The sequence below is a fragment of the Bubalus bubalis genome, chromosome 21 (genome assembly GCF_019923935.1).
Source record: "Bubalus bubalis isolate 160015118507 breed Murrah chromosome 21, NDDB_SH_1, whole genome shotgun sequence".
Lineage (NCBI taxonomy): Eukaryota > Metazoa > Chordata > Mammalia > Artiodactyla > Bovidae > Bubalus > Bubalus bubalis.
Window position 1 is genome coordinate 51318340 of NC_059177.1, and position 25873 is coordinate 51344212.

General features: G+C 59.4%; 2 protein-coding genes across 17 annotated transcripts in view; both read left to right on the forward strand.

The window, feature by feature from the left end:
* Positions 1–8: 8 nt before the first annotated feature.
* On the forward strand, positions 9–9382 carry CCDC51 (coiled-coil domain containing 51). 6 transcript variants are annotated; one of them, XM_044933750.2, is made up of 5 exons: positions 9–130; positions 482–560; positions 6248–6552; positions 7715–7879; positions 8408–9382. In XM_044933750.2, the coding sequence occupies exons 3-5, from the start codon at positions 6256–6258 to the stop codon at positions 9158–9160; spliced, it is 1215 nt and encodes a 404-aa protein (XP_044789685.2). In that variant the 5' UTR covers positions 9–130; positions 482–560; positions 6248–6255; the 3' UTR covers positions 9161–9382. The 6 variants fall into 6 exon arrangements, with proteins under 6 accessions (XP_044789685.2, XP_044789689.2, XP_044789687.2 ...); XM_044933751.2 differs by lacking the exon at positions 9–130 and adding an exon at positions 135–235; XM_044933754.2 differs by lacking the exon at positions 6248–6552.
* A 1354-nt stretch (positions 9383–10736) lies between these two features.
* The window catches only part of PLXNB1 (plexin B1), a 29833-nt gene continuing 14696 nt past the window's right edge, over positions 10737–25873 (forward strand). The window contains exons 1-17 of one of the 11 annotated variants that reach the window (XM_044933758.2): positions 10737–11635; positions 11741–11877; positions 16274–16326; positions 16987–18099; positions 19060–19242; positions 19563–19691; positions 19818–19918; positions 20196–20328; positions 20494–20650; positions 20911–21019; positions 21109–21217; positions 21655–22335; positions 22525–22647; positions 23497–23619; positions 23976–24069; positions 24154–24326; positions 24477–24628. In XM_044933758.2, the coding sequence (XP_044789693.2) occupies positions 16993–18099; positions 19060–19242; positions 19563–19691; positions 19818–19918; positions 20196–20328; positions 20494–20650; positions 20911–21019; positions 21109–21217; positions 21655–22335; positions 22525–22647; positions 23497–23619; positions 23976–24069; positions 24154–24326; positions 24477–24628 (3374 nt within the window). In that variant the 5' untranslated portion in view covers positions 10737–11635; positions 11741–11877; positions 16274–16326; positions 16987–16992. Of the gene's footprint in view, positions 11878–12386; positions 12521–12573; positions 12680–12706; positions 15623–16273; positions 16327–16986; positions 18100–19059; positions 19243–19562; positions 19692–19817; positions 19919–20195; positions 20329–20493; positions 20651–20910; positions 21020–21108; positions 21218–21654; positions 22336–22524; positions 22648–23496; positions 23620–23975; positions 24070–24153; positions 24327–24476; positions 24629–25873 lie in introns of those variants that run through there. The other 10 variants (XM_044933761.2, XM_044933763.2, XM_044933765.2 and 7 more) reach the window with 10 other exon arrangements.

A 25873-nucleotide genomic window follows, 5' to 3' on the forward strand; every position in this document is an offset into this window, starting at 1 on the left:
TCGCTGATTGGCTCCTGATGCGGAAGTTGCGCTCTTGCCGGAAGTGGTCCCCCAGAAGGCGGGCCCTAAAGGGTCGGCGATCAACTGAGTGGCGGGCGCTCCTTGGGGGTTGAGGCGCAAAGCGCGTCAGGTACTGGGGCGGCGGGATGTCCTTCCCGGGGAGAGTCCGGAAGCCGCGAGGGGTGCTTAAGCGCAAGCGCTAAGCTTGGAAAAAAGCACAGGGAAAGTACTGCAGGTAGAGGGATGGGCTTGTGCAAAGGCCTTGAAGCTCGGTGCATCGCTGGAACCTAGAAAAGCACAGTGTGACTGGAGGGAGATGTGAGGGAAGTAGGAGCGGCTGGGGGCTGGGGTGAGGGGGGGGCTAGATCACCGGTTCTAGAGCTTTGGAGGCTCCCGGAAGGAGTTTTGTAATATAGCTCGGAGGGCGACATTTTGCAAATTCTGTTTATTCATCCAGTATTTTTTTTTGCTGGGCGTGTAGTACACGCAGGTAGTACTTTAGGCACTGAGGCTGAAGCAATGAACAAAACAGTGCCTGCCCTGGCAGAGCGGCCATTCTGGTGAGTAAGACAGACTATCAGTGAATACGTGAATTGCAAAGCACGGGTCCTATGATAGGTGTCTGGGGAAAAATAAAACAGAGTGGCTAAGGCGTCCTGGAGTGGGAGTGCACGGCTGTGACATTTGAGCAGGACTTGAAAAAGGAGAAGAGCGCAAGCACACAGATAGCGACCAGGAGGTGTCAGGGTCGTGAGGTGGGAATAGCTTAGTGTGTGGGAGCAGCGTCAGGAAGCCTGGAATTATATGGGAACTTGTGAAGTGAAAGATGTGTCAGCTAAGCTTATTGTGGTAAACATCTAGCTATCTATACATTTGTCATGTCATCACATTGTACATCTCAAATTTATGTAATGGTGTATGTCAATTTAATCTCACAAAAACTGGGAGAAAAGGTCCACATGACTGGAACAGAGTGGGGAAAGGGAGACTGATGGGTGATGAAGTGAGAGGAGAGAAGGATGAGGGCCAGAAGGTGGATGCCATGTAGGCCTTGGAAAGGATTTTGGCTTTTACCTTGAAAGAAATGGAGAAACCATTGCAGGACTTCAGCAGAGAGAGAGATAGTCTGACCTGTGTTTTGAAAGGACCACTGCCTGCTCTGACAGTAGGGGCTAGAGTAGAAGCACGGACATCTGTCAGAGGCTCTTAGGATAACCCAGGCAAAAGACGTTGGTCTTTGGGACTAGGGCTTCCCTTGTGGCTCAGCTGGTAAAGAATCCACCTGCAATGCTGGAGATCTTCCCTGCTTGGGAAGATCCCGTGGAGAAGGGAAAGGCTACCGACTCCAATCTTCTGGCCTGGAGAATTCCATGGACTGTATAGTCCATGGGGTTACAAAGAGTTGGCATGACTGAGCAACTTTCACTTGGGCACTTGGGGTATCAGGGGAAGGGGCAAGAGGAAGAGGGAATCTGAATTTAGTTTCAGAGGTGGAGGTGACATTTGCTAATGGACTGGCTGCGAGGAGGGAGAGAAAGCAAAGTCAGGGATGATGTGAGAGTTTGAGCCTGATTGGGACTTGGGGTTTCCATCCGCTGAGATGGAGAAGGCTGTGGTAAAGGCAGCTTTGGGAGAGGAAGATTCTCATCAGCCTTCCTAGCAGAGACTTGGATTGGGCAGTTTGGTAAATGAGCCTGGAATTCAGGAGAGAGCTGTGGACTGGAGAGGCCCGAAAACAGTTTGCTTGCTTGTTTTTTTTACTTTATTTTTGGCCACACCATGTAGCTTTCTGGATCGAAGTTCCCCAGCCAGGGATTGAACACAGGCCCTGACAGTGAAAGCTCCCAAGTCCTCCTAACCACTGGCCCACCAGGGAATTCTGGTGTTTTTTTTTTTTTGGCTGTGTTGGGTCTTCTTGCTGCACGGGCTTTTCTGTAGTTGAGGCGAGTGGGGGCTACTCTCTAATTGTGGTGTTCGGGCTCTAGTGCGAGCGGGTTTGCGGGTTTCAGTAGTTGTGGCTCCCGGGCTCTAGAGCACTGGCTCAGTAGTTGTGGTGCACAGGCCTACTTGTTCCTCGGGATCTTCCTGGACTAGGGATCGAACCCGTGTCTCCTGCATCGGCAGGCAGATTCCTCACCACTGAGCCACCAGGAAAGCCCTGTTTGTTTTCCAGTGACAGCTTTATTGAGATATGATTTACAGAACCCTAACCCTACACTTCCGGCTTCCCTGGTGGCTCAGTGGTAAAGAATCTGGCTGCAATGCAGGAGCCGCGGGCTTGATTGTGGGGTTGGGAAGATCTCCTGGAGAAGGACATGGCAACCCACTCCAGTATTCTTGACTAGAGAATCTCATGGGCAGAGAAGCCTGGTGGGCTACAGTCCGTGGGGTCACAGTCAGTCAGGACCGAAGTGACTCAGCAGGCACGCAGCCGTACAATTCACCTACTTAATGCGTACAGTTCAGTGGTTTTAATGTATTTACAGTCTTGCACAGCCATCCCTACAATCAATCATAAAAGTAGCCGGTTTTTCAAGTCACAAGACTGGATCAAAGAGGAGCCTGAGGACAGAGCCCTGGGGCACCACGTGGAGAGGTTGTGGAAATGAGTGGGGACTGGAAGCCAAGAGGAGAAGGTGGTTTAAGAAGGAGGAAGCTATCGTAAGGCTCAGGCTGCCGACAGGGCAAGTGAGATGAGGAGGAAACTGATCATTGGTTTTAGGCACGTGGGAATGACTGGAACAAGAGCAGTTCCACTGACCCGGTGGGAGTGAAGGCCAGATCAGAGAGGCGGTTAAGTGTGACCAGGAGGAGAGGAGCTGCAGACAGCTGGTGCAGGTGCTCTGTCACGGAGCAAAGAGGCGCAGAGAAGTGGGGCTTCTCTGCTGGGGTGGGGGTGGGGTGGTCGCATCAATTCCTGAGCCGTGTCTGAGGAGGGGAGAGGGTATGGGACCTGGAGCATGGCATGGCCTTCCCTACAGCAGGACGTTTTCATCCTGAGGAGCGAGAGAAGGTGGGGATGAGACAGACACTGGCAGGTGCAAAGATACAGTAGGAGTTTATGGACGTTCTCTTCCAATTTTAAAACATTTTCTGGGTGAGAAATGAAGCCGACCATCAGCTGCAGGTGAGCATGAGGTGCTGGTGATGGAGGTTTGAGGAGAGGGCAGTTGGTAGGAGACAGTCATCTGGCTGGAGCAGGAGAATGGATTTGGAGAGGCAAGGTTCTGAACCTGACCCAGACCCTGCTCACTTTGGCCTCGGTCCAGCCCTCCCCAGTCTCCTCTCCTCTACTGCTTTCCAGCTGCACAGGTAGCCCTGCAGATTTTAGACGACGTCAAGCCCTGTTCCACTTTTTCTCTCTGCCAGGAATGTTTTCCCTTCGCTGGTCGAGGGGCCTATGAGACATCTCAGTGGGAAGGAGCTGGGAGTCGGGGGCAAGGGGGTGGTAGGAGGCTGAGAGGAGGGCCTGGAGTCAGGGAGCCACTTGGGAGTCATTGGTGCATCCCCTCCCGAAGCTGTGTCCCTGCTGTCTCTGAGCTTCTGTTCTGGTGAGGGGCGAGGCACACAGGAAGAAGGCAACATGTGTGTCTGATGGAGAAAATGCGGGAGCCTGATGGTGGCGAAGGAGGGAGTTGTCAGGAAAGGCCTTCTCAAGAGGTGATGTTTGAGCAGACCTAGGTGTAAAGTGGCTGGACTTGTGGAGGAGGAGTGGTCCATGCAGAGGAAGTGGCAGGGCACAGACCCTGCGGTGGGATCGTGTTCAGTGTGGTGGGGTTGCTGGAGTGGGGTTCTTACAGTGATGGAGAAAAGAAAGGGGATTGGGTTGAGAGGACCAGGCCTTGTTGGTTGTTGGCAGGACTGGCGTTCACGCCAGCTGACTGTGGAACTCGCAGGGTTTTCACCCGAGGGGTGTGATCTGACTTACAAGTTAATAGAGCCTCCCCTGTGAAGTCGGCTGTGAGGGGCAGGGGAGGAAGCCAAGACCGTGTAGGAGGCGGGGGCTGTCTTCTCTGCCTGGGATGATTGACCTTCCTGGGATCCAGGAATGTGCTGCTGATAGAGGAGGAGCCGGGACGGGAGGTTGAGAAGGTTGGAGGAATCTGAGGAGGCGGGGTGGTGATTTCAGAATGAGAGGGTGCTGAAAGCTGCAGAGGTGCTGGAGGAGAAATCCGAGTAGCAGCTGCTGGATGCGACAAGGGGGCGGTTCTGCAGGGCTTCAGGAGAGCAGGCTTGCTGGTCAGGCGGGATCAAGAGAGAAGGGGGCTAGGAAGTAGTGACAGCCAAAGGGACACCTTTCCGCTGGGTGCGGCTGTGGGCAGGTCCACGAGGCTGCATGCTTTGTTTTGACTGGGGCGCACCTGTAGGAATGTTGTGGGGCACAGTCTGTGAGCAGTGAGCACTGGCCTTGAGGTCCTGGAGGCTTACCCGACCTCTGGGGCATGGGTAGCCTGTGCTCCTTTGGGCCTTTGGGGTTTGGGTGCAGTGCCAGCTTGGACCCATTGTCATAGGGATGTCCCTTTCTGTGGCTCTCAGCTCAGGCTTTTGCCAGGACGCATGCCCCGACCCAACCAACTATGTTTCCAAGAGGGTCTGAGCTTCTCTATGGTACCGTGGGGAGGGGGCCGGGGTGGGAGGCTGAGATCACCTTACATCCGGAAGCACTTTTCTCTGTAATTGGAGCTCTCCTAGTCTGTCTTCTGGTCTGGCCCTTTGACTCCCAGGTGTCGCTTGGATAGCCAGAGTCAGTACTTGGGGGCGGGGTGCTCTGGAGCAGGGTTTGCCTGAGAGGAAGGGTCCCCTGGCTCTCTCTTCTGGGTCCTCAGCATCATTCCTGCACTTGGGCTCGGGCCAGGCCTGCCTGGCTGGAGGGAGACTCCCTGTGCTGTTCAGGTACCAGAGGAGCAGGCATTGTGGGGCCCAAACATCAGAGCAAGGCTGAAAAGGGAAAGATTAAAGAAACCTAACCTGTTGGGCAGTTCCCGGGGTTGGGGAGGAGGAAGAAAGCTTATGGAAAGAGAGACATGTGAGACTGGGAGTTGGTCACCTGGAATGTCTGCGCTTGGAGGGCAGAAGGAAGGTTTGCTGGGAACCTCAGAAGAGCTGTCCTCTAGGAAGCAATCCGAGCGGTTTGGTTTTGCTTTGTTTTTACCCCGGAATTGTCTCAAGGCGGGAGCTTTCTGTCCTGGGACATGAATGACCTGTGTCCTAGAACAGAAATGAAACTGCTTCCCCATTTGGAGACAGCCCTCAGGGAGTCCGGGAAGCTGGTTTTGATAGTCATTTACAGAAATCTTTCCCCAAATCCCCTCAGTTAATTCCAGTTTCCCTGGCAGTCTTTGTGAATCCTTGCGAGGCTCTATTAAGCATGGACACAATACAGGTTTCAGAATTTTCTGTGAGGGATTTCCCTGGTGGTCCAGCGGCTAAGGCTTCACCTTTCAATGCACGCGGTGCAGGTTGGATCCCTGGTCCTGAGCTAAGATGCCACATATCTCATGGCCAAAAGAGTGAAACAGAAAACAGAAGCAATATTGTAACAAATTCAGTAGGCCAAAAAACCAAAGCATAAGGAATATTGTAACAAAGTCAATAAAGACTTTAAAAATGGCCCACATCAGGAAAAAAAAAAAAAAAGGATCTTTGAGGTTATCCGGAAACTGGCCACCAGGCTTCTCATGCAGACCTGGGGATGCAGGCAGGTGGGTGGAATGGGAGGGTCTGGCTCCTGGCGTCATGGAGGGAAGTGGGAGGCTTGGGTTCCTATATATGTTCTTCCCTTACATGCTCTATTCTCCAGGAGAGCACCTGGCAAAGCCTGACCCTGGTGGCTGCCCTCTCCGGGCCCAACAGTTTGGACTTAAAAAAAATATATATACTGTTGCTTTGTGCAGGCTTTTTCTAGTTGCGGAGAGCCAGTTACTCTTTGGTGCAGTTTGGGGGCTTCTCATTGCAGTGGCTCCTCTTGTTGCGAAGCACAGGCTCTAGGCTCACAGACTTCAGTACTTGCTGCACACGTGCATACATACTCGTGTGGCACACGGGCGTAGTTGCTCCAGGGCATGTGGAATCTTCCCGAATCAGGGCTCAAACCCGTGTCTTCTGCATTGGCAGTTGGATTCTTAGCCACCGCGCCACCCGGGAAGTCCCCAGTTTGGACTTTCTAAAGGAAACTCTCGGGGATGAGACCCGACTTGAGCCTTGCCTGTGTCAGCTGTCAGCCGATCTGTCTGGCCTCTCCCCACAGATCTCCGGATGACAGGGCGCAGCCGTGTGTTGGCCATGCGGCACGTCGGGGGTGTGTCTCCCGTACTGGTGCGGAGGGACCTCTTTCTGACCAGGACTCTCTGCAGCCACGGCCCCAGCCAGCCCAGAGAGAAGAGGCCCGAGGAGGTGGCCCTGGGGCTGTACCACCGCCTCACCGCACTGGGAGCAGCCCTGGGGCACAGCATTCGGCAGCGGGCGTCCTCCACGGCCAAGACTTGGTGGGACAGATATGAAGAGTTTGTGGGACTCAATGAAGTTCGAGAGGCCCAGGGAAACGTCACTGAGGTGAGGACGGGAACTGGGGTTTGGCCCAGCCCTCTCACCTGGATGATGTGGCCTGGAGGCTCCTGCCAAATGAATGACCAGCCACAGGTGCTGGGAAGCCACGTCCAGACTGGTCTGTCCTTGAACACGTACTAGGACGGGGAGCTGAGTTGTTTCTTACATGACGGCTGGGTTTGATATCGCCGGAGTGAAGGACCCCCCTGTTCCCCATTGAAACAAATTGCTGTGTATGCTGTGTACCAGGGGGTCCTGGGCCATTAATATCCTTTCTGTTGGGCCAGCAAACACTTCCTTCATTGACTGTTTTAGGGGTTGGTGGTAAGAGTTGCCTGGAGGGTTACAAGGTCCTCAAAGTCCCGACTGTGGTTAAAACATCCCTCGAGAAGGTGGAGGCCCTGGGAATTAATCAGACTGTGAGGTGGGGAGAACTGCCTCTGGTTGTCCAGTCCTCTGTGGCAGGGGAAACGTGTTCCACCATCTCTGGCATCATCGACTCAATGGACGTGAGTTTGAGCAAACTCTAGAATGTAGTTGGAGAAGGCAATGGCACCCCACTCCAGTACTCTTGCCTGGAAAATCCCATGGACGGAGGAGCCTGGTAGGCTGCTGTCTGTGGGGTCACACAGAGTCGGACATGACTGAAGTGACTTAGCAGCAACAGCAGCAGCTAGAAGATAGTGAGGGAAAGGGAAGCCTGGCATGCTGCAGTCTATGGCGTCTCAAAGAGTCAGACATAAGTGAGCGACTGAACAACAACAACAATTTTGTTTCCCACCCTGGCACAGACGTGTAGCGGGGTGGGAAGAACCCGGGGCTCAGCCAGAGGTATTGAGGTGCAGTGCTGTCTCTCCCCTCGGAGGTCATGACTCTGGCTGAGCCAGGGTTTCTCAGCCTGTTGACTGGAGGCCTGGCGATGCCTGTCATGGCGTTCAGTGATGTTGGGAGGTGTAGCTAAGGTAACACCCAGGAAGCCAATAAAAGGCCCGGGGCTGCACCCTGAGGACCACTGGGTGAGCCAGAATTGTGTGTCCGAGGGACTGTCTTTCCATCCTGTGCACTGACACCCCCCCAGACCTCTTCTCAGCCACGTCTGGTTGGGAGTGGAGAGCACCCTGGGTGGCGTGGAGAAAGGGGTGGGTGACTTCTGTTGTTCTCACTGCAGGCAGAGAAAGTGTTCATGGTGGCTCGAGGGCTTGTCCGGGAGGCTCGTGAGGACTTGGAAGGTCAGCAGACCAAGCTGAAGGAGGTGAGGGACCGCCTGGACCGCATCTCCAGAGACGATAACCAGTACCTGGAGCTGGCCACTCTGGAGCACAGGATGCTGCAGGTAGGCTCCTTCCTCACCTGCATGGGACCCTAGCCTGCAGGGTGTGGAGGGGCGAGGTGGGGGCTCTAATGGGTTTGGGGGTCAGAGACCTGGTGAGGAGGTAAACCAGAAAACCCTGGGGAGAGACTGGGCTCTGGTGCCTGTCCACCCTCTCCACTCCTGGACAACTGGGATCAACGGTCTAGTATACTCTGGGCCCCGGATTATTGGGAGGGAGCACCATGGACAGGGCCTCCCGGAGACCGCCAGACACTTCCCTTCTGACAGACACAGTCTGGAGACCCCCGTGCATGTCCGCTCAGACCCACAGCTGCCCGGGGAGGATAGCACCGCGCTCACCTGGACCATCCCCGGTTCCTTTGCTCCCCCCACCCGTCCAGACTTAACGCTGTCCTCACTCACCCAGTGTGTTTATGGAGCATGTAACCTGTGCCAGGCCTGAAGCCAAGCCCCAGGGATGTGGTTGTGGGACTTCCGCTGGAGGCTGCTGGGCCAGGTCGCTGCTACATGACAGCTTTGCTTCCGCAGGAGGAGAAGCGGCTTCGTGTGACCTACCTGCGCGCAGAAGACTCTGAGCGAGAGAAATTCTCCCTCTTCTCTGCAGCCGTGCGGGAAAGCCATGAGAAGGAGCGCACCCGGGCGGAGAGGACCAAGAACTGGTCGCTCATCGGGTCAGTCCTGGGGGCCTTGATCGGTGTGGCTGGCTCCACATACGTGAACCGCGTGCGGCTCCAGGAGCTGAAGGCTTTGCTCTTGGAGGCCCAGAAGGGGCCTTTGAGCCTCCAGGAAGCCATCCGAGAACAGGCGTCCAGCTACTCGCTCCAGCAGAGGGACCTCCGTGACCTCGTCGCAGACCTGAAGGGCCTGGTGCAAGCTGGGACCGGGCAGGGCTCTTTGTCCCAGGCAGGTTCTTCCCCCACCCGAGACAGAGACACAGATGTCCTTTCAGCTGCCTTGAGAGAGCAGCTTAGCCATTCTAGACAGGTCCGTTCACGTCTAGAGGGTTTACGAGAGCAGCTTGATGGCCTGGAAAAGACCGTGAGCCAAGTGGCTGGGGTGGTTCAGCTTGCAAAGGCTGCAGCACACCCGGGCCTGGAGTCTGCAGACGGAGCTCTGCCTGGTTCCCTGCTGGAACAGGGGAGTATGATCATGGCACTGTCGGACACGGAGCAGAGGCTGGAAGCCCGGGTCAACAGGAACACCGTTTATGGCACGCTGGTCACCTGTGCGACGTTTGTGGCCGTCCTACCTGTGCTTTATATGCTGTTCAGGGCCAGCTAGCCCACTGGACCCTCCTCCAGAGGGAGGGGGTATGGATGTGGATTTAGTAAGAGAATGAAGTAATGAAGTGAACTTCCAGGGGTGTACTCAGCCTGAGTCTGCCCTCACCGGCAGATATCCTTTGCTTTTTAGGCAACACTAATTGACGTTAACTAGCAAATATTTGTGCTCACGTCTTTCAATTTTGTCTTATTAAAACGTCTTTCATTTTTCTTATTTAAAGTAATGTATGTGAGACTGAGTTTTGTCCATTGAACATTCAGATTTGGAACTCAAGGGTTGGGCCTGAAAGTAAGATAATCGCCCCCTTATAGTTCCTCTCTCATCTCTTGATCTGGCCCTTGGTTCAAGACCATTTTGGATACACTGGTCCCCCACTACCCACCACCAGGCCTTGATTTTCATTTCGGATTTCCTGGCCTGTCCTCCACTTGTCCAACCCACCTGTGTCGGATGGCCCATGATTTCCAGTCAATAAAACTTGGCTCGCTGCCACTCACTGGTGACCATGGTCACGGCCCGTCTTTTGGATCACTTGCTCTGCCATGTTGGAGAGAACTTCTTGGTTCTAACACTGGAGGATTGATCAGAGGAGAGCAGGGAACAGGGATTGGGGGAATGGTTGGTAAATACCACTGGGGACAGAATTACAGGGATTGGCAACCAATCTGGTTCCCTGCTGGAGTGCCCCTTGGGTGGGCTGTCATCTTACACACAGCCTAGGGATGGCCTCTCCAGCCTTGGGCAGAGCTCAGCCCGCCAGCAGTGTGAGCGCTGAGGCAGTGACGGGGAGGGACCTCTCAGAGGTGGGAGGTACGGTTGGGGGGCATGGAGGCATACTGCACTGAGAACCCTTGACCTCTTCCTTCTCAGTGGAGAACAGCAGCCTTTGACCTCCTGGGTTGAATGGCCATGGGTGGCCTTGTGTGTCCTTGAGTAAACAGGAGCAGCGAGGAGGCGCTCTGCTTGCACTGTGGGTCTGAAGAACCCACCCTCCTTTCCGGATGCAACGAGGTGGGTCAGCAGGTTGAGCAGAGCTGACGCACGGCAGAGGCCTGTGGAAGCAGAAATACTTCCATGAGATCCCGCCCTTCTTGGGAGCCTGTGCTCAGCCCTGGCCAGTGGCCCCATGGGTGCAGTGAACCTCTGATTGTCTGGTCACTCCATCCGTGGCCTTGTTTTCTTTTTGTCATGATTCCTTTGGAGGGTGTGGGATGAAATGACCTCTACACTTGGGATGTTCATCTTCCTGGTTGGGTAGGAGACGCCATATCTGCCTATAGATGAGGGGTGTTGTGGGGTTTGGAAATCTAGGTCCTAAACATAGGTGAGGAGAAGGCAATGGCACCCCACTCCAGTACTCTTGCCTGGAAAATCCCATGGATGGAGGAGCACGGTAGGCTGCAGTCCATGAGGTCGCTATGAGTTGGACACAACTGAGCGACTTCACTTTCACTTTTCACTTTCATGCACTGGAGAAGGAAATGGCAACCCACTCCAGTGTTCTTGCCTGGAGAATCCCAGGGACAGGGGAGCCTGGTGGGCTGCCGTCTGTGGGGTCGCACAGAGTCGGACATGACTGAAGCGACTTAGCAGCAGCAAACATAGGTGAGGTAGGTCCTAAAGGGTGTGCACTTGAATGAATGGGTCTGGGGAGGGGAGGAGTCCAGGTATATGGACGGTCCACCCCACACCCCCACAAGCTGCACAGGAAGGCAAGGCAAGGTGGCTGAGGGCCTTGGGGCACACCAGCTTGACTGAGGTGGTGATGGGTGTGGAGCATAAGGTTAGGGAATGGAGTGGGGCACCCCAGAAGGCCAGATAGCACCTGGGGTCTGTGATGTCCATAGACGAGGGAACTGGGGAAAGGGTGCCATCCTGGTGCAGACAGGGTGCTGAATCCTGGACCCAGATGTTGGAAGATTGGTTGGAGGTCCGGGGAGCAAGCTGAGGTGCTGGGGAGGGACAACTTGGAAGGCAGAGTCAGGTCTGTGAGTGAAGGCACACTGGTGGGTGGAAGGTGGGAAGAGGGTGCCTGAAGTTTAGCTCTTTAGACAGCAGCCAGTGTGGATGGTGTAAACCTGATTGAGGTTCCCCACAAGCCTTGCAGAGGCCCTGGGAGCTTTCAGGGTGTGTGACAAATTTTGCCTCCCAGGCGGCTGTCCCAGTGGCTGAGAGCCAAAACCCTCCGGAAGTCCTAATAGGATGGACTAAGTGCTGGCTCCTGAGTTTGCAGGGAGCCAAGCCTGAAGGGCCCTGCAGAGGGCACACCTGGGCCTCAGGAGAGAACCCAGGTGTGCCTTTGGAAGGGTGACGTATTTACGGGTGAGGGAGTCTGGACTTGCCCACAGCTTCTCGGCTTGGGGCGGGTCCAGGTACAGGTTTGGGAGGAAATGCGCCCTAGCTTGTGCACATTTGCAGCGGTGGGCCCTCCTCTCCCAGCCCGGCTAGGTGTGGCATCACCTCCACTTGACGGTGAGCAAACAAGCATGTGTGTTTGGGGGGCAGGGGTCAGGTTTCTTGGCTCAGTGATGGCGCAAACCCAGGCCCAACCCCAAAGCCAGCGCTCTTCCCGCACAGCCAGAGGTGGGGGCCGGAAGGAGAGCTTGGCCGTTTGAGAGTCCCAGGAGTAGGACCGGTGGGCAGAAACCAGGCGCCCCGGAGTTCAGGTAAAGAAAGTTGGAGGAGGATGACCACAGGAGCCAGGTACCGGACAGGTATGAGGGGCCCCGGAGAGCGGGGGTGGTGGTTGGCGGTGGTTGGTGGGGCAGGTGAGGGGCGTGGGTCCCACCGGGCGCTGGCAGGCAGGCAGGCGGAGGTCCGGGCGGAGCACCACCACACGTCGGGTTGGAGAGCGCGACCCCCACCCCCCAGCCCCGCCGTCCGGCCCCTCCCGTGCCGGAGGGCTCCCAATTCCGGCTCCAGCGCGGCGCACAGGTGAGGCCCGGCGGGGACTGGGCGGGGTGGGGCAGCCGGTCCCGCGGCTCGGCTCTGCGCTCTCCTCCCGCCGCCATCCGCGTTGCCTTGGCAACCGCCGGGGTGCAGCCCTTTCCCCTCCCCTCCCCCCACCGTCCGCCCCCCTAGCGAGCGAGGTCGAGTCCCCCGCCCTCGGCAAGTGCAGAGCCGGGAGGGCTGGAATGCGGGGTCCCGGGCGGCTCAGGGCCGCGCGCCCGGCTCTCCCGGCTGCTTCCGGCCTGGCCTGGGCGGCGGGCGGGGGGAGGGCGGCCCGGCGGGCGCGGCGGGGGAAGGAGCGGAGCCGGGCCCGGCCGACGCGGCTTTGTCTCCTTTGTTCCCGGCGGTGGCAGCGCCGCGGCGGGCGGGGCGGGCGGCGGGCGCAGTTTTCCGCCCCTCGGTCTCCGGGTAACAGCTGCGGCTCCGCCAGACCCACCTCCGGGGGGTGGCGGAGCAGGGGGGGGTGGCGAACAGGGGAGGGGGGGAGGCCGCCGCGCGCGCAGATTCCGAACCCGGAGCGGCCGGCGCCCGCCTCGGCGCGCTCGTCCCGCGGGGCCCGGCCGGGTGGTGAGTGCGGGGCCCGGGGCCGGGCGGTGGGGCCGGGGCGACGCGTCCCCGGGGTGGACGGGCCTGGAGCCGCGATGCCGCCGGGCCGAGGCGGCCCGGGGTGAGTGGTGGGCGGCTTCGATCCTGAGAGTTGGGACCACACTTCTCCGCGCGAAGGGAAACTCTGGCGGCTCCGCCTGTAACGCGATTGGGAGACAGAGGAGGTGGAGCCGCTCCTCCGCGCCCCCTCCTCGCCGCCGCCGCCTCAGCCGGGGACCGGCCGGCCTCTTCCCCGCCCTCCCAGGACCACTGGGGGGGTCCTTGCCCTGGTCAGGGAGGAGGGAGGAGGGTCGGGGAAGAGCAACAGGGAGGTCCAAGCTTCCCCTCCGCAGTAGCAGCCCTTCCAGGCGGTACTCGGCGCGACTGACAAAGGCAGACTGGGATCCCCCTGCCACGCACCCCCAGAGGGGGAGCCCCCACCCCGCACCCAGATGGTGGGTGATTGATGAGCGCTCGTTGAGTCCTCACCGGTAAATGGTGCCCCCCACCCCGCCCCTACGCCGGCTCAACACAGACAACAGGGCCGGCACTCTGCACTCTGATGCTGTCAATGAGTAACTTCTGGGTGCACCCTGGGAGCCCAGCGAGAGGGCCGAAAGGAAAGGCCGGTTTCGCACCATTCCCTACGACTCCGGTGAAGAGGGCTGGGATATGAGCACTCTCCCAGTTTCAAGGGCAGACTTTATATGCCCTTTTGGTTGGCCAGGACAGCCCCAGGTCCAGGAGACTGTGCTTGTTCTTTGCAGGCAGAAGTTAGGCAGCCTTGGGCCCTGCTGAATCGGTCCAGAGATGGGGGGCCCAGAAGAGCTAGGCTTTGACTCTAGTTGGGGCTTGAGATGTTGGGGGTGAAGAAGAGATCTTAGTTGTATAAGTTGGGGACTGGAGGCCCAGCTCCAAAGCACCCTTTTCAGTCTGCTCTGGCCTAGTCATTAATAAAAGTGGGGCTGACAACTGTGTCCTTCGAGAAGCCGAGTGGCTTGGAGCGGGTTGTGGGCTCTGCATCTCCCCTGCTGGCTGAGTTTTCTTGGCTGTGAAATGAGGGTTCTTTTCAACATTCAAGGAGCACCTGCTCAGTGCTAACGTCTGTTCGGCTTACTGGGGCCTCTGAATTAGAAGTCACATTCTCTGCCTTTAAGGAATTTCAGGATAGGAGCGTGGAACAGGGAGAAAAGTGGCCTTGGCTGGTGCCTCGCGTGCCAGGCACACACCGTATCACGTTGAACGATCAGAGCAGTCCTGCCTCCCATTCTCCAGATGGGAAATCTGAGGCTCAGAGAGCCCAAGGCAGAGCTGCAATGTACACCAGGGTGGTGGCTGGGGATGCCTGCCGATCACACGTGGTGGGCTTCTCTGGAGCCTGGGGGACAGTGAGGGCTTCTCTGGGAGGTGATGGTTGGGCACCTCATGTAATAGGGAGTGAGCGTGGAGGAGTGTGATGAGCAGTCTGCAGTTCGGCCTGGCAGGAACGAAGAGCATGTGTGGGGGAGCCCTGGCAAGGATCCCACAGGAGAGCGTGTGGACGGGAGGGGCTTGACCTTTATCCTCCAGCCCCCAGGGGGTGCCTCCAAAGATGCTGGAGAGAGGGACATCCTCAGATTCTGCTTAAAGTCCCCCTGAGGTGGGAGGAGGTGCACCGGAGGGGCCAGAGGCTGTCTGTGGCCGAGGTGAAGTGAAATATGTGGCCGATAAGGAGAAAAATGTCACCACCCTTCTTTTCTTCCCACCCATGGTATGTGGGGAAGGGCGAGGGTGGCTCGGCCCCGTGGCAGTGATTGAAGAAGGCTGACACTTTTCCCAGCGGGGGTCAGCCTCCAGCCTGCGATGTGACTTTGCCAGAAGCTGTTTGGGTCCTGCCCATTGGCTTCCTGTGGGCCACTCGACTCAGTTGTGATTTTACATGTAGGGAGTGCCTTGGTGGCTGCCCCTTGAGGGTTGGAGAACTCTGGCATGAAGTCCGCACTGAGCAAATGTTTGTAAGCGAATGGTGGGGGAGACCCTCTGCCCAAGGCGCGTCCCTGGGAGGGAGGCGGTGGGAGGGGCCGAGCAGTAGCTGAGTGTAGCAGCCAGCCTTTGCCCATCCTCAGGCAGACCCCATCTTCCCGGGGTAAGAAACTTTCCCCACCATGCCTTGGGCACAAGGTGGGGGGCTCCTGAGAAGCCTGGCCTTGCCATAGTACTGGGCTTCTCTCCGGGTTCACGACTCTCCCTGCCGCCCCCCTCCCCCTGCCCCCTCGGTGGCAAACAGTGGCTGCCTTGTTCCCGCTCCCATAGAGCTGCCCTGTTCTCTGCACACTAAAAATGGAAACCCCCAAGCTATTTTGGGAGCAGTGCCCAGCCGGGCTGTGGCCACAGATCCTCGCTGGACCTTCCTCCAAGCCTTACGCCCAGCCCTGCTCCCTCTGGGCCAGCCTCAGGAGCACCCAGCTGGGGGGGGCCTCGGCTGGGAGGAGCCAACCTGGACCCTGGGAAGCTCTCGGAGGAGCACTGTGCACCGGCAGACTGGCAGCTGGGTGGCAGGAGGGGCTGGGCCATGTGGCCTGGACACAAACAAGCAGGGAGAACATCTCACAGCTTGGGATGCGCTGCCGGTCCCCAGCACTTTACCCACCCTGGTGCTCCAGGCTAGAGACCAGCCAGGTTTTAGCAAGGTGGTGTCATGGTTTCCTGGTCTCCCCAGGCTTCAGATGGAGTCTGCAGGGAGGGGGTCTGTGAGGATAGCAGGCCCTCAAGGTCTGGGAAGGTTCAGGGGATGTGGGGTACTTGTGTGGTGACTTCTTCTAGGACCACCCCTCTGCCCCCTCCACCTCCCACTCTGCTCTGACCTGCGGGAGAGGAAATAGCAAGAGATGATGGCCTGGCTTCCAGAGCCCTTGAGGACGTAGGGCTCGAACCAGGGAAGTGTGTGTGAGTCTGTGTGTGGGGTCAGGATGTGGGTGGTGGTATGTATGTCTTGGGTGGGTGGGTGGGTAAGTGTGTCTGTGTGGGATGTGCTTCCGGGTATGTGTCTCTGGCTTGTATGTACAGGCGGTGTGTGCATGCATCTAGGTGTGTGCTCACGCCCATGTGTTTGGGTGTTGGTGTGTGCATGCAGGGTGGGTGGTGTGTATACTTCTTGGTGTGTGCGAGCATGAGTGTGCTCATGTGCTGGTGGCAGCCTGGGGCAAGGCTTGGCCTGGGCCTGTGGGCAGGGCATGTACCTGGGTGCCCTGAGAGGGCAGAGTTTGGGCAGAGGGCAAGGATGGGAGATGCTGAGGGCGGGCTGTAGGGGGGATAGGGCCAAAGTGGGGGCCAGACTGGGCCTACCGGCCACTCAACTCCTCCATAGCTGCCCTTTCCCAGGCCCTGAGGATGCCTGGTTCCGCTGCCCTCCCCCTCCATGGGCTCCGAGGAGGCGTCCCCTGTGGAATGTGTTTGGTGGCAGAGGGCCAGACTGGGCCCAGCTCCACTAGCAGACTGGGCAGCGGGGAGGGGTACCTTTGTGCTGCCTCCATGATGGGGGGCCCACGTGCCTGCCGCCCAGCCCCCAGCTCCATGCTCTGCTCTCTCCCCGGCTAGGTGACTCCCGTTTGGGGCATGCCGTTGTCTCCTGATCCAGCCGGCCCTGCCAGGTGAGCCTGGCCTCACACCCAAGTGTGGGACTCCCACCTTTACTAGGGGCTCTCCAAGCTGGGGTCCAGCCATTTAGGCCCTGTCCATGGCAGCCTTGACCCCCTCATCTCTCTGGTCTGTTGGTTTTCTGCTTATCACCCTTCTGGATTCCTAGCCTGAAAGGCCCTTCACCCACTTCTTGCCCTGCCCTAATATGCAGGTGGCCCATGGGATCTCGCCCTCTCGTTTCCTGCTGAGGAAACTGACATCCATGCAGAGGGGCGTTCTGGGTCCCTTCTTCCCATTCCCTGGCTCTCCTGCCCCTTCCAGGACCTGGTCCCTAGGAGCAGGATGTTTCCCGCATCCCTGCCTCTCTAGCTCCTCATCCTTGGACCCTGTGTTGACAATGGGCAGTCTAGGTGAGGGGTGGGGGTTGCCAGTCTCTTGAGAGAGTGATACTTGCAGAGAACGGGCAATGTTGACGTTTCCAGGACAGCGTCTGCTGAGCCCTTGCAAATGTGTGGTCCTGTGGTCCTCGTAAGCGCGGTGCCATCTCAGCCTGGTCCTCGCTGGCTTGGGAGGGGCATCTTGGCAGTCTCACAGCCCTGTTTCTCACCAGTGGTCCCATGGGGCTCAGGCGGCCGCCTGAGCCCTGCTCACGCTTTCTGTCTCCCTGCCAGGTGACCATGCCTGCCCTCGGCCTAGCTCTCCTCCAGGCGCTCTGGGCCGGGTGGGTCCTTGGCCTCCAGCCCCCGCCACCGACAGCTTTCACTCCCAACGGTACGCGTCTGCAGCACCTGGCTCGAGACCCCACCTCAGGCACCCTCTACCTCGGAGCCACCAACTTCTTGTTCCAGCTGAGCCCTGAACTGCAGCTGGAGGCCACTGTGTCCACTGGCCCTGTGCTGGACAGCAGGGACTGTCTGCCCCCCGTGATGCCGGACGAGTGCCCCCAGGCGCAGCCCACCAGCAACCTGAACCAGCTGCTCCTGGTTAGCCCGGGGGCCCTGGTGGTGTGCGGCAGTGTACACCAGGGGGTCTGTGAGCAGAGGCGCCTGGGGCAGCTCGGGCAGCTGCTGCTGAGGCCAGAGCGGCCCGGGGACACCCAGTATGTGGCCGCCAACGACCCCACCGTCAGCACGGTGGGACTGGTGGCCCAGGGCCCGTCTGGGGAGCCCCTCCTGTTTGTGGGGCGAGGCTACACCAGCCGAGGCGTAGGGGGCGGCATCCCGCCCATCACCACCCGGGCCTTACAGCCCCCGGACCCCCAGGCCGCCTTCTCTTATGAGGAGACGGCCAAGCTCGCCGTGGGCCGCCTCTCGGAGTACAGCCATCACTTCGTGAGCGCCTTCGCGCGCGGGGCCAGTGCCTACTTCCTGTTCCTTCGGCGGGACCTGCAGGCTCAGTCGCGAGCCTTCCGCGCCTACGTGTCCCGCGTGTGCCTCCGGGATCAGCACTACTACTCCTACGTGGAGCTGCCCCTGGCCTGTCAGGGGGGCCGCTACGGGCTCATCCAGGCTGCGGCAGTGGCCGCGTCCGCGGACGTGGCCCAGGGCGAGGTGCTCTTCGTGGCCTTCTCCTCCGCGGCTCCCCCGAGCGTGGGCCGGCCCCCATCGGCAGCTGCCGGGACTACTGGTGCATCGGCGCTCTGCGCCTTCCCCCTGGATGAGGTGGATCACCTTGCTAATCGCACCCGTGACGCCTGCTACACCCAGGAGGGCCGCGCCGAGGACGGGGCGGAGGTGGCCTACATCGAGTATGATGTCAACTCCGACTGTGCTCAGCTGCCCGTGGTAAGTCCTGGCGCTGGCCAGCCCTTCCCTGTCTCTGAGGCCACTGGGCAGGCATTTACTGGTCAGGTCAGCGGATGTTAAGTGATTCCTTTGTGTCTGGGCGATGGAGGGATACCTTATAGGAAGAGTGGCATACAGGGGGAACAGACAGCCAGCTGTACAGGGCTATGCTTGGATCTGGCACTGAAGGGATGGCATTTGTGTAGGTGGACTGACAGGGTGTTTGAGGGTTTAGGGTACTGGGCAGGGACCCAGAATGTGGCAAGGTTGGACTCTATTGTTTAAAGTTTCTTGAGAGGCAAGTGAGGTTCAGGCTTGGTGAGACTTGTTTGGCTCTCGTCTCAGGATGGGCGAACACTTCCCAGATGGTGTTAGTGGTAAAGAATCCGCCTGCCAATGCAGGAGACATAAGAGATGCAGGGTCAATCCTTGGTTAGGGAAGATGTCCTGGAGGAGGTATGGCAACCCACTCCAGTATTCTTGCCTGGGATGTCCCATGGTCAGAAGAGCCTGGTGGATTACAGTCCATGGGGTCGCAAAGAGACGGACCTGACCGAAGCGACTTAGCACGCATGCAGGTTGGATGAAAAGGGTAGAAGCTGCATATAGGTAGACTGACTCAGTGAGAGGTGGGAGGGGACCCAGGTTAGTGGACATGGAGAGAAGGATGCAAGCTGGAAGAAGTTTTGGAAGAATGGTCCAGGGCAAGGCTTGTGCATGAACTGGAGGAAGCAACTCCCAGGCCAGGGATGGGAGAAAGTGGGGCCCCCAGACATGTGGGGATCACAGGAGGCGATGGAGCTGCTGCAGACTGTGGAGGGAAGCCACTGAGGCAGGACCAAGGATGCGGCTATGGGAGAGCCAAGAACTGGCAGAGATGCTGGGAGAGGGGATGGGGTTGTTTAGGGAGGATGGAGGAGATCTGGGGAGGGCTTAACTTGGGCTTCTGGCTGTCTGCAGGACACTCTGGATGCGTATCCCTGTGGCTCAGACCACACGCCCAGCCCCATGGCCAGCCGTGTCCCCCTGGAAGCCACGCCGGTTCTGGAGTGGCCGGGGGTCCAGCTAACAGCTGTGGCAATCACCGTGGAAGATGGACATACCATTGCTTTCCTGGGCGACAGTCAAGGGCAGCTGCATAGGGTGAGTCCACAGGAGGTACTGGGCCTTGCCTCAGATCCGGAAGAGATGGGCTGCTGGGGACCCAGCCTGGGCAGAGCTATGCCTGGGACCCCCTGGGGCTGCGATGTGAGATCTATGTATCTCTGGCCCCAGGCTGGGGGAGATGACCTGTGTTCCTCTTTCTGGGGCCGGATGGCGTTTACCCGTGATACCCCTGCTCCCACCCTGGGGCTGGGTGGTAATGACCTGTACTGCCTAGGAGGAAATTCTACCTGTAAATTGCTTTACTGGGGTGAGCAGGGCGGGCCTTGGGCCTCAGACCCTGTGGTCTCTGATCTCAGGTCTACTTGGGCCCAGGGAGTGATGGCCACCCGTACTCCACCCAGATTGTCCAGCAGGGGTCTGCGGTGAGCAGAGACCTCATCTTTGATGGGGCCTTCCAGCACCTGTTTGTCATGACCCAAAGCATGGTGAGTGCTAGGTGCCCCCAGGGAGGGCGTGGCAGCTGGGAGGGCCCTTGAGGGAACCGGGGCCCTGTATGTGGGTGAGCTGCCGGCACTTGGATCGTTGGCCTCAAGTCTTCTTTGCTGCTATAGCTTCTCAAGGTTCCCGTGGCCTCCTGTGCTCAGCACCTGGACTGTGCGTCCTGCCTGGCTCACAGGGACCCATACTGTGGGTGGTGTGTGCTCCTCGGCAGGTCAGTGCCCCCCCCATCATGCCCACCCCACACCCAGCCTCCTGCCCGCAATGCTCCTACCCACTTGCCCTGTCTCCAGGGTTCCCGGTCCTTGGCCCTTGACTCTCCACCTTTGACCCCTGAATGTGCCAGTCTCATCCTCCACCCTGACTTGCCAGGCATGTCATGGCCCCTTTGAGGATCTTGCCCAGGTCCCTAGGATTGCATGTGTCCCTGCCCCGTGAACTGCCAGTGGCCCCCTGAGGGTCACACGTGGACACTGGTCCTTCTCGTCCAGGTGCAGTCGCCATTCCGAGTGCTCTCGGGGCCGGGGCTCAGAGCGGTGGCTGTGGAGCTTCCAGCCTGAGCTGGGATGTCTGCGTGTGGCAGCCTTGAGTCCTGCCAACATCAGCCGTGAGGAGAGGAGGGAGGTGAAGACCAGAGCAGGCAGGGCCCTGTTACTAACCCAGGCTGGGAGGGATGCTTGTGACCCCTGGGGGCCGGTGGCCACAGGTGCCTGCCCACACTGGGCGCCTGTACACAGAGCCTGATCTGCTGCCTGGGGGCTCCAATGGTGTCCCGGCCTCTCTTGGCAGGTTTTCTTGTCCGTACCTGACCTGCCCGCACTGTGGCCAGGGGAGTCTTACTCCTGCCACTTCGGGGAATCCCAGAGTCCTGCCCTGCTGACCAATTCTGGGGTGATGTGCCCCTCCCCGGACCCTAGCGAGGCCCCAGAGCTGCCAAGAGGAGCCGGTGGGTGAGAGAAGGAGCCCCGCCATCTTCCCATTTTGCTCCAAGGGGTGTGATGGGGATGAGGTGTGAATGTAGGCAAAGGACGCTGAAACGGTGCCTTTCTCTGCGTCCTCTGTCTGTTCCCGGGTCCCCTCAAGTCCCTCTTTCCTACTCTGTGGACTGTGTTCCTGACCTTTGGAGTGCTGATCCCAAACTCCGTGTGGTCTCGGGATCCGGGTGCCCCTCCCCTGTTCTCAGCCCAGCCCCTCCCCTCTCTGCAGACCACGTGTCCGTGAGCATGGAGCTCAGGTTTGGCGCTGTCGTGATCGCCGAGGCTGCCCTCTCCTTCTACGACTGCGTGGCCGTCACCTTGCTCCGCCCGTCAGCACCGTGAGTTCCTCACCCCGACCCCTAGTGCTCCCCACAACTGTGGGCTGCCCCGTGGCGCCCCCGCGCCCCCATGACTGTGCTCTGTGCAGGTGCCAGGCCTGCGTGAGCAGCCGCTGGGGGTGTAACTGGTGTGTCTGGCAGCACCTCTGCACACACAGGGCCTCGTGTGATGCCGGGCCCACGGTGGTCGGCCAACAGGTGAGACCATCGCCTTGCTGGGTCTGGGTGGGAGGGCGGGGTGGGGCATGGGGGTCCCCGTCGTGAGGGTTTCTCTGGTGGCCCGGGCTCTGTGTGTCTGCCTGCCCAAGTGCTCCGTTACAAGCACCTGAGCTGCCGTGTGGGACCTGCTCCCTGGAGGATGGCTATCAGCATCCCACCTGTTTCGGGAGAGGCTGTTAGCGACTGAGAGGCAGGAGAGGTCTGGGCATTGCGCCCCACCTTGGCACAGATGCCCCAGAGCCTACCCCCTGCCCCCTCCCATCCCCTCTGGAGAATTAATGGGCTGTTTTTGTCTCTCTTCTCCTTGGTCTCCTTTCCTTTTAACATACCCTTTTCCTGCCTGCCGCCTGCTCCCGCGCCTGCCTGCTGAGTGGCCCTTCCTGTCCCTTCCTGTCCCTCTCTGCCTCCCCCTCTAGAGCCCGCTTCTCTCCCTGGCCCCTCCTGCCCAAGATGCACCCACCTCCTTCCCACCCACAGCCCCCCAGGCCATGGTCACTCCCATCCCTGACACCCTGCCTGTGGACACTCCTTCCATAGCTTCCGATGTCCCCCCTGGGGCCAGGCCTTCCCCGCTCAGCTCCTGGGTGCCATGGGCAGGAACTGGCCCCACCCCTGCCCCGGCTCCCACGGAGTCGCCTCTCCCCGAGGACCCTCCTCCTGCCCCCTCCAGCCCCCAGAGCACGCCTGGACCCGCTGTGCCCGCCCCCTCGGCCTTAGGACCCCTGGCCACCCCTGAGGACCTGCTGGCCTCACACCTACCACCCTCTGAGGCAGAGGCCCTGCCTCCCGCCCCTGTGGAGCCTGGCCCCGAGGCCCTCCCCTCGGCGGGCCCCCAGGACCACCCCCCCGGCTCTGCCCCCACCACCACTTTCCCAGGGGCCGCTGGCTCCACGAAGCCCGCTCTGGACTGGCTCATGAGAGAAGGCGGCGAGCTGCCCGAGGCAGACGAGTGGACGGGGGGTGATATGCCCGCCTTCTCCACTTCCAGCCTCCTCTCAGGTGATGGAGACTCCGCTGAGCACGAGGGCCCTCCCGCCCCGCTCATCCTCCTGTCCAGCTTGGACTACCAGTACGACACTCCTGAGCTCGGGGAGCTGGTGAGACCCGGCCCAGGAAGGGTCCTCAGGGGAGGGGATGGGGGCCCACCTCGTGATTCTGCCGAGGGATGGGGCGGAGGGTGGGGTGTGCCGCCTCGCGCTGGCCTGGGCCCCCCGGGGTTTTGCCTGGGGAGGGGGCGCTGTGACAGCGGGTGGGTGCCATAGACTGCCTTGCGCTTGGGGCTGCAGGAGGAAGCGACTTGGGGGGCAGCCTCCTGCCCTTGTGTGGAGAGCGTGCAGGGCTCCAGCCTGATGCCCGTCCACGTGCGGCGAGAAGTGCGACTGCTGGGCCGGAACCTGCGCCTCTTCCAGGTGTGTGTGGCCCGTGTACGGGTGTCGCCATGGCCTCCTTTCTGTGTGTGTGTGTGTGTGTGTGTGTGTGTGTGTGTGTGAGTTGCTCAGTCATGGCCGACTCTTTGCAACCCTGTGAACTGCAACCCTCCACCCTCCTCTGTCCATGGAATTTCCCAGGCGAGAATACTGGAGTGGGTTGCCATTTCCTTCTCCGGGGGATCTTCCCCACCCAGGGATTGAACCTAGGTCTATGGTGTTGCAGTCAGATTCTTTTTTTTTTTTTCTGGAAAGGTTTACTGTGTTTGGAGGGGAAAGGTTCAGTCCTTTTTGGCTACTGCGTTCCTCATGGTGGCTGAGACGTCGCTCAGCTCCTCTCTTCATCTTAGCATGGATGCGTGTCCCCACCCTTTTCTTGATCAACTTGAGGGCCCGCTTATCCTTGGAGACCATGAGCAGCTCCCTGGCCCGCCGCTCATAAGGGGCGAAGCCGCACGCCTCCCAGGTCATGTTCCGCACGAACTTGGTGTGTTTGGTGAGGTGTCCGCGGCAGCGGCAGCGTGCCTCAGCTTGCTCACGTCCTTGTGGCCCTTCTTGAGGCCCACGGCCCCGGGGTAGCCCAGAGCCTTGGCTGTTGTTCTTCACTGGCTGTCGTGGCGGGAGTGCAGGCAGATTCTTTACTGCCTGAGCCACCAGAGGAGGAAGCAGTGGCCTCCTTGGCTGTCAGCGAACTAGACACAAGTCCCGGGGAGGAGGGGAGAGCGTGACCTCAGGCCTCGATCCCAGCCCAGGGACTGTGCTGGGGGCCCCGCAGAGCTCACCAGGCCCGGATCCTGAAGCTGCCCCCGCCGCCGTGTCCTCTGCCCCCAGGACAGCCCAGGAGAGCACGAGTGTGTGATGGAGCTGGAGGGTCGGGAGGTGGTGGTTGAGGCCCGGGTCGAGTGTGAGCCGCCTCCAGATACCCGGTGCCACGTCACATGCCGGCCGCACCAGGTACACCCCCGAGTCCTGGGCGCTGGCCGCAGGCTGGCCTCAGGGCGGCTACTGAGCTCGCTGGCTGCGCCACGCTCACCCCAGCTCACTCTCTGACCATGTGACCCCAAGGGAATGCTGTACCCCAGCTCTGACCTCTGACCCTGTGCTCGAGGGTTCTTCTCTGACCTCTGACCCTGTGCCCCAGGGGTTCTGCTCTGACCCTGTGCCTCGGGGGATCCTGTACCCCACCTCTGACTTCCGGCTTTGTGTTCCCACAAAGGGAACACACACTTTGGTCCTTTCTCTGACCACCCTCTCCCCAGGCCCAGTGGCTCCCCTAACCCCGGGTTCTGACCCCACTCCCGTTTCTCCAGCTCAGCTATGAGGCTCTGCAGCCAGAGCTCCGCGTGGGGCTGTTCCTGCGCCGGGCTGGCCGTCTGCGTGTGGACAGCGTGGATGGGCTTCATGGTGAGCCACCTGGGGCTGCAGGGACTGGCTGGAGGGACGGGCTGTTCCCAGCCTGCCTGTCACTCTCGTCTCTCCACCCCGCAGTGGTGCTTTATGACTGTTCCGTGGGCCACGAGGACTGTAGCCGCTGCCAAACTGCCCTGCCCCAGTACGGCTGCGTGTGGTGCAAGGGGGAGCATCCTCAGTGCATGGCCCGGGAGGCCTGTGGCGAGGCTGAAGCTGTGGTCACCCAGTGCCCAGCACCTGTCATCCACTCAGTGAGTTAAAATACTGGCGCATCCCTTCAAGAGTGGGGGTGTGCTGCTGTGGGTTCAGGGGGCGGAGAGGTGGAAGAGGCTGGGCTGTCTCTTGTCTCTCCAGGCTGGTCACCAGGTCCCCAGAGGTGACCAGTCCCTGTCCTGGAATAGGTGGAGCCACTGACTGGGCCTGTAGATGGCGGCACCCGGGTCACCATCAGGGGCTCCAACCTGGGCCAGCACGTGCAGGACGTGCAGGACACGGTCAGAGTGGCTGGAGTGCCCTGTGCTGTGGACGCCCAGGAGTACGAGGTGTCCAGCAGGTGAGTGGGCTGCACCGGGAGGAGCAGGGGACACCCCGTGGGCTCCGTGGCTGGCTTTCCGGCTAAGCGCCATCCACCTGCGGCTTGTCTGCGCGCCCCTCTCCCCGCTTCCCTTGGCTCTGGTCACAGCGTCTCAGGGCTGGGGTTGCTGTGCAGGCCTTGGCTTGGTGCACGAACCTGCAGTTTCCTGGCCTGCAGCCCAGTCCCTGCCCAGAGCTGACAGGCAGCTCTGCTTCCCGGCTCAGCCTCGGTGTGCTTCCGGCTTTCCAAGTGACCGTGCACGTAGTTGTGGCAGCTGGTGCTGTGCTCCGGGGCTGACCTTCCTGCCCTCTGGCACTTCTTGCCCAAGCACTGCCCCTGGCGGACTCCTCAGTGGACAGGTTGACTTGTGACACACCTGCTGAGTGCCAGGCTCTGGGACCCCTGCCACCTTCCCGGAGCTTGTGGCTTACAGGCTGGTAGTTACAGGGTCGCAGAGGCACACACAGAACAAGGCCAAGGAGACATCTCTAAGCCACAGGTCCCCAACCCGCTGGATGTCAGGGTTACCTGGCGAGTGGGTCCAAAACCCCCAGAGCAGATCCTCAGACCACCTCCCCCACTTCCTGCAGAGGTCTGCATCTGTAGGCCCCGTGGTCTGGTTTTCAACAAGACTTTTCTAGAGCTTGTCCTTGCGGCCAGAACGTACTAAGTGTACTATAACCAGCAGCTTGGGGTGACTGTTAATGATCCTAGAACCACGAGACTTAAGTCCTTTCTGAACTGACGTACAAAATGATCAAAATGCATTCCAGCGGAAGCCTCTCCCGGGGAGTTCACACTTTGGTGGTTCTGCTCCCTGGGGGTATTTGCAGTGACCGCGACAATGTCAGAGTCCAGCTGCTACAGGCTTCACATTCTGGAGAGTGATTGGCCTCGAGCTTCTGTTTCCTGGCTGAGAACTAACATTTCTTAGATTGTTCACTTTCCCTTCACGTCCAACCCCAGACCTGACTAGAGGCATTCGGAAGTTTTTTGGGGGGGAGTCAAGTTTGTATCACCGTGGTGTTTTTTTTAAAAAATATATGTATATATATATACACACATACATATAGGCTTCCCTAGTGACTCAGATGGTGAAGAATCTGCCTGTAATGCCGGAACTGTGGGTTTGATCCCTGGGTTGGGAAGATCCCTGGAGGAGGTCATGGCAACCCACTCCAGTATTCTTGCCTAGAGAATTCCATAGTCAGAGGAGCCTGGTGA

Bases quoted from the DNA above. Each gene is read 5' to 3' on its own strand.
- CCDC51 (XM_044933750.2), top strand. From the start codon at position 6,256: ATGACAGGGCGCAGCCGTGTGTTGGCCATGCGGCACGTCGGGGGTGTG. The intron at 6,553-7,714 runs GTGAGGACGGGA...TTCTCACTGCAG, and splicing joins CCCAGGGAAACGTCACTGAG to GCAGAGAAAGTGTTCATGGT. The intron at 7,880-8,407 runs GTAGGCTCCTTC...TTGCTTCCGCAG, and splicing joins TGGAGCACAGGATGCTGCAG to GAGGAGAAGCGGCTTCGTGT.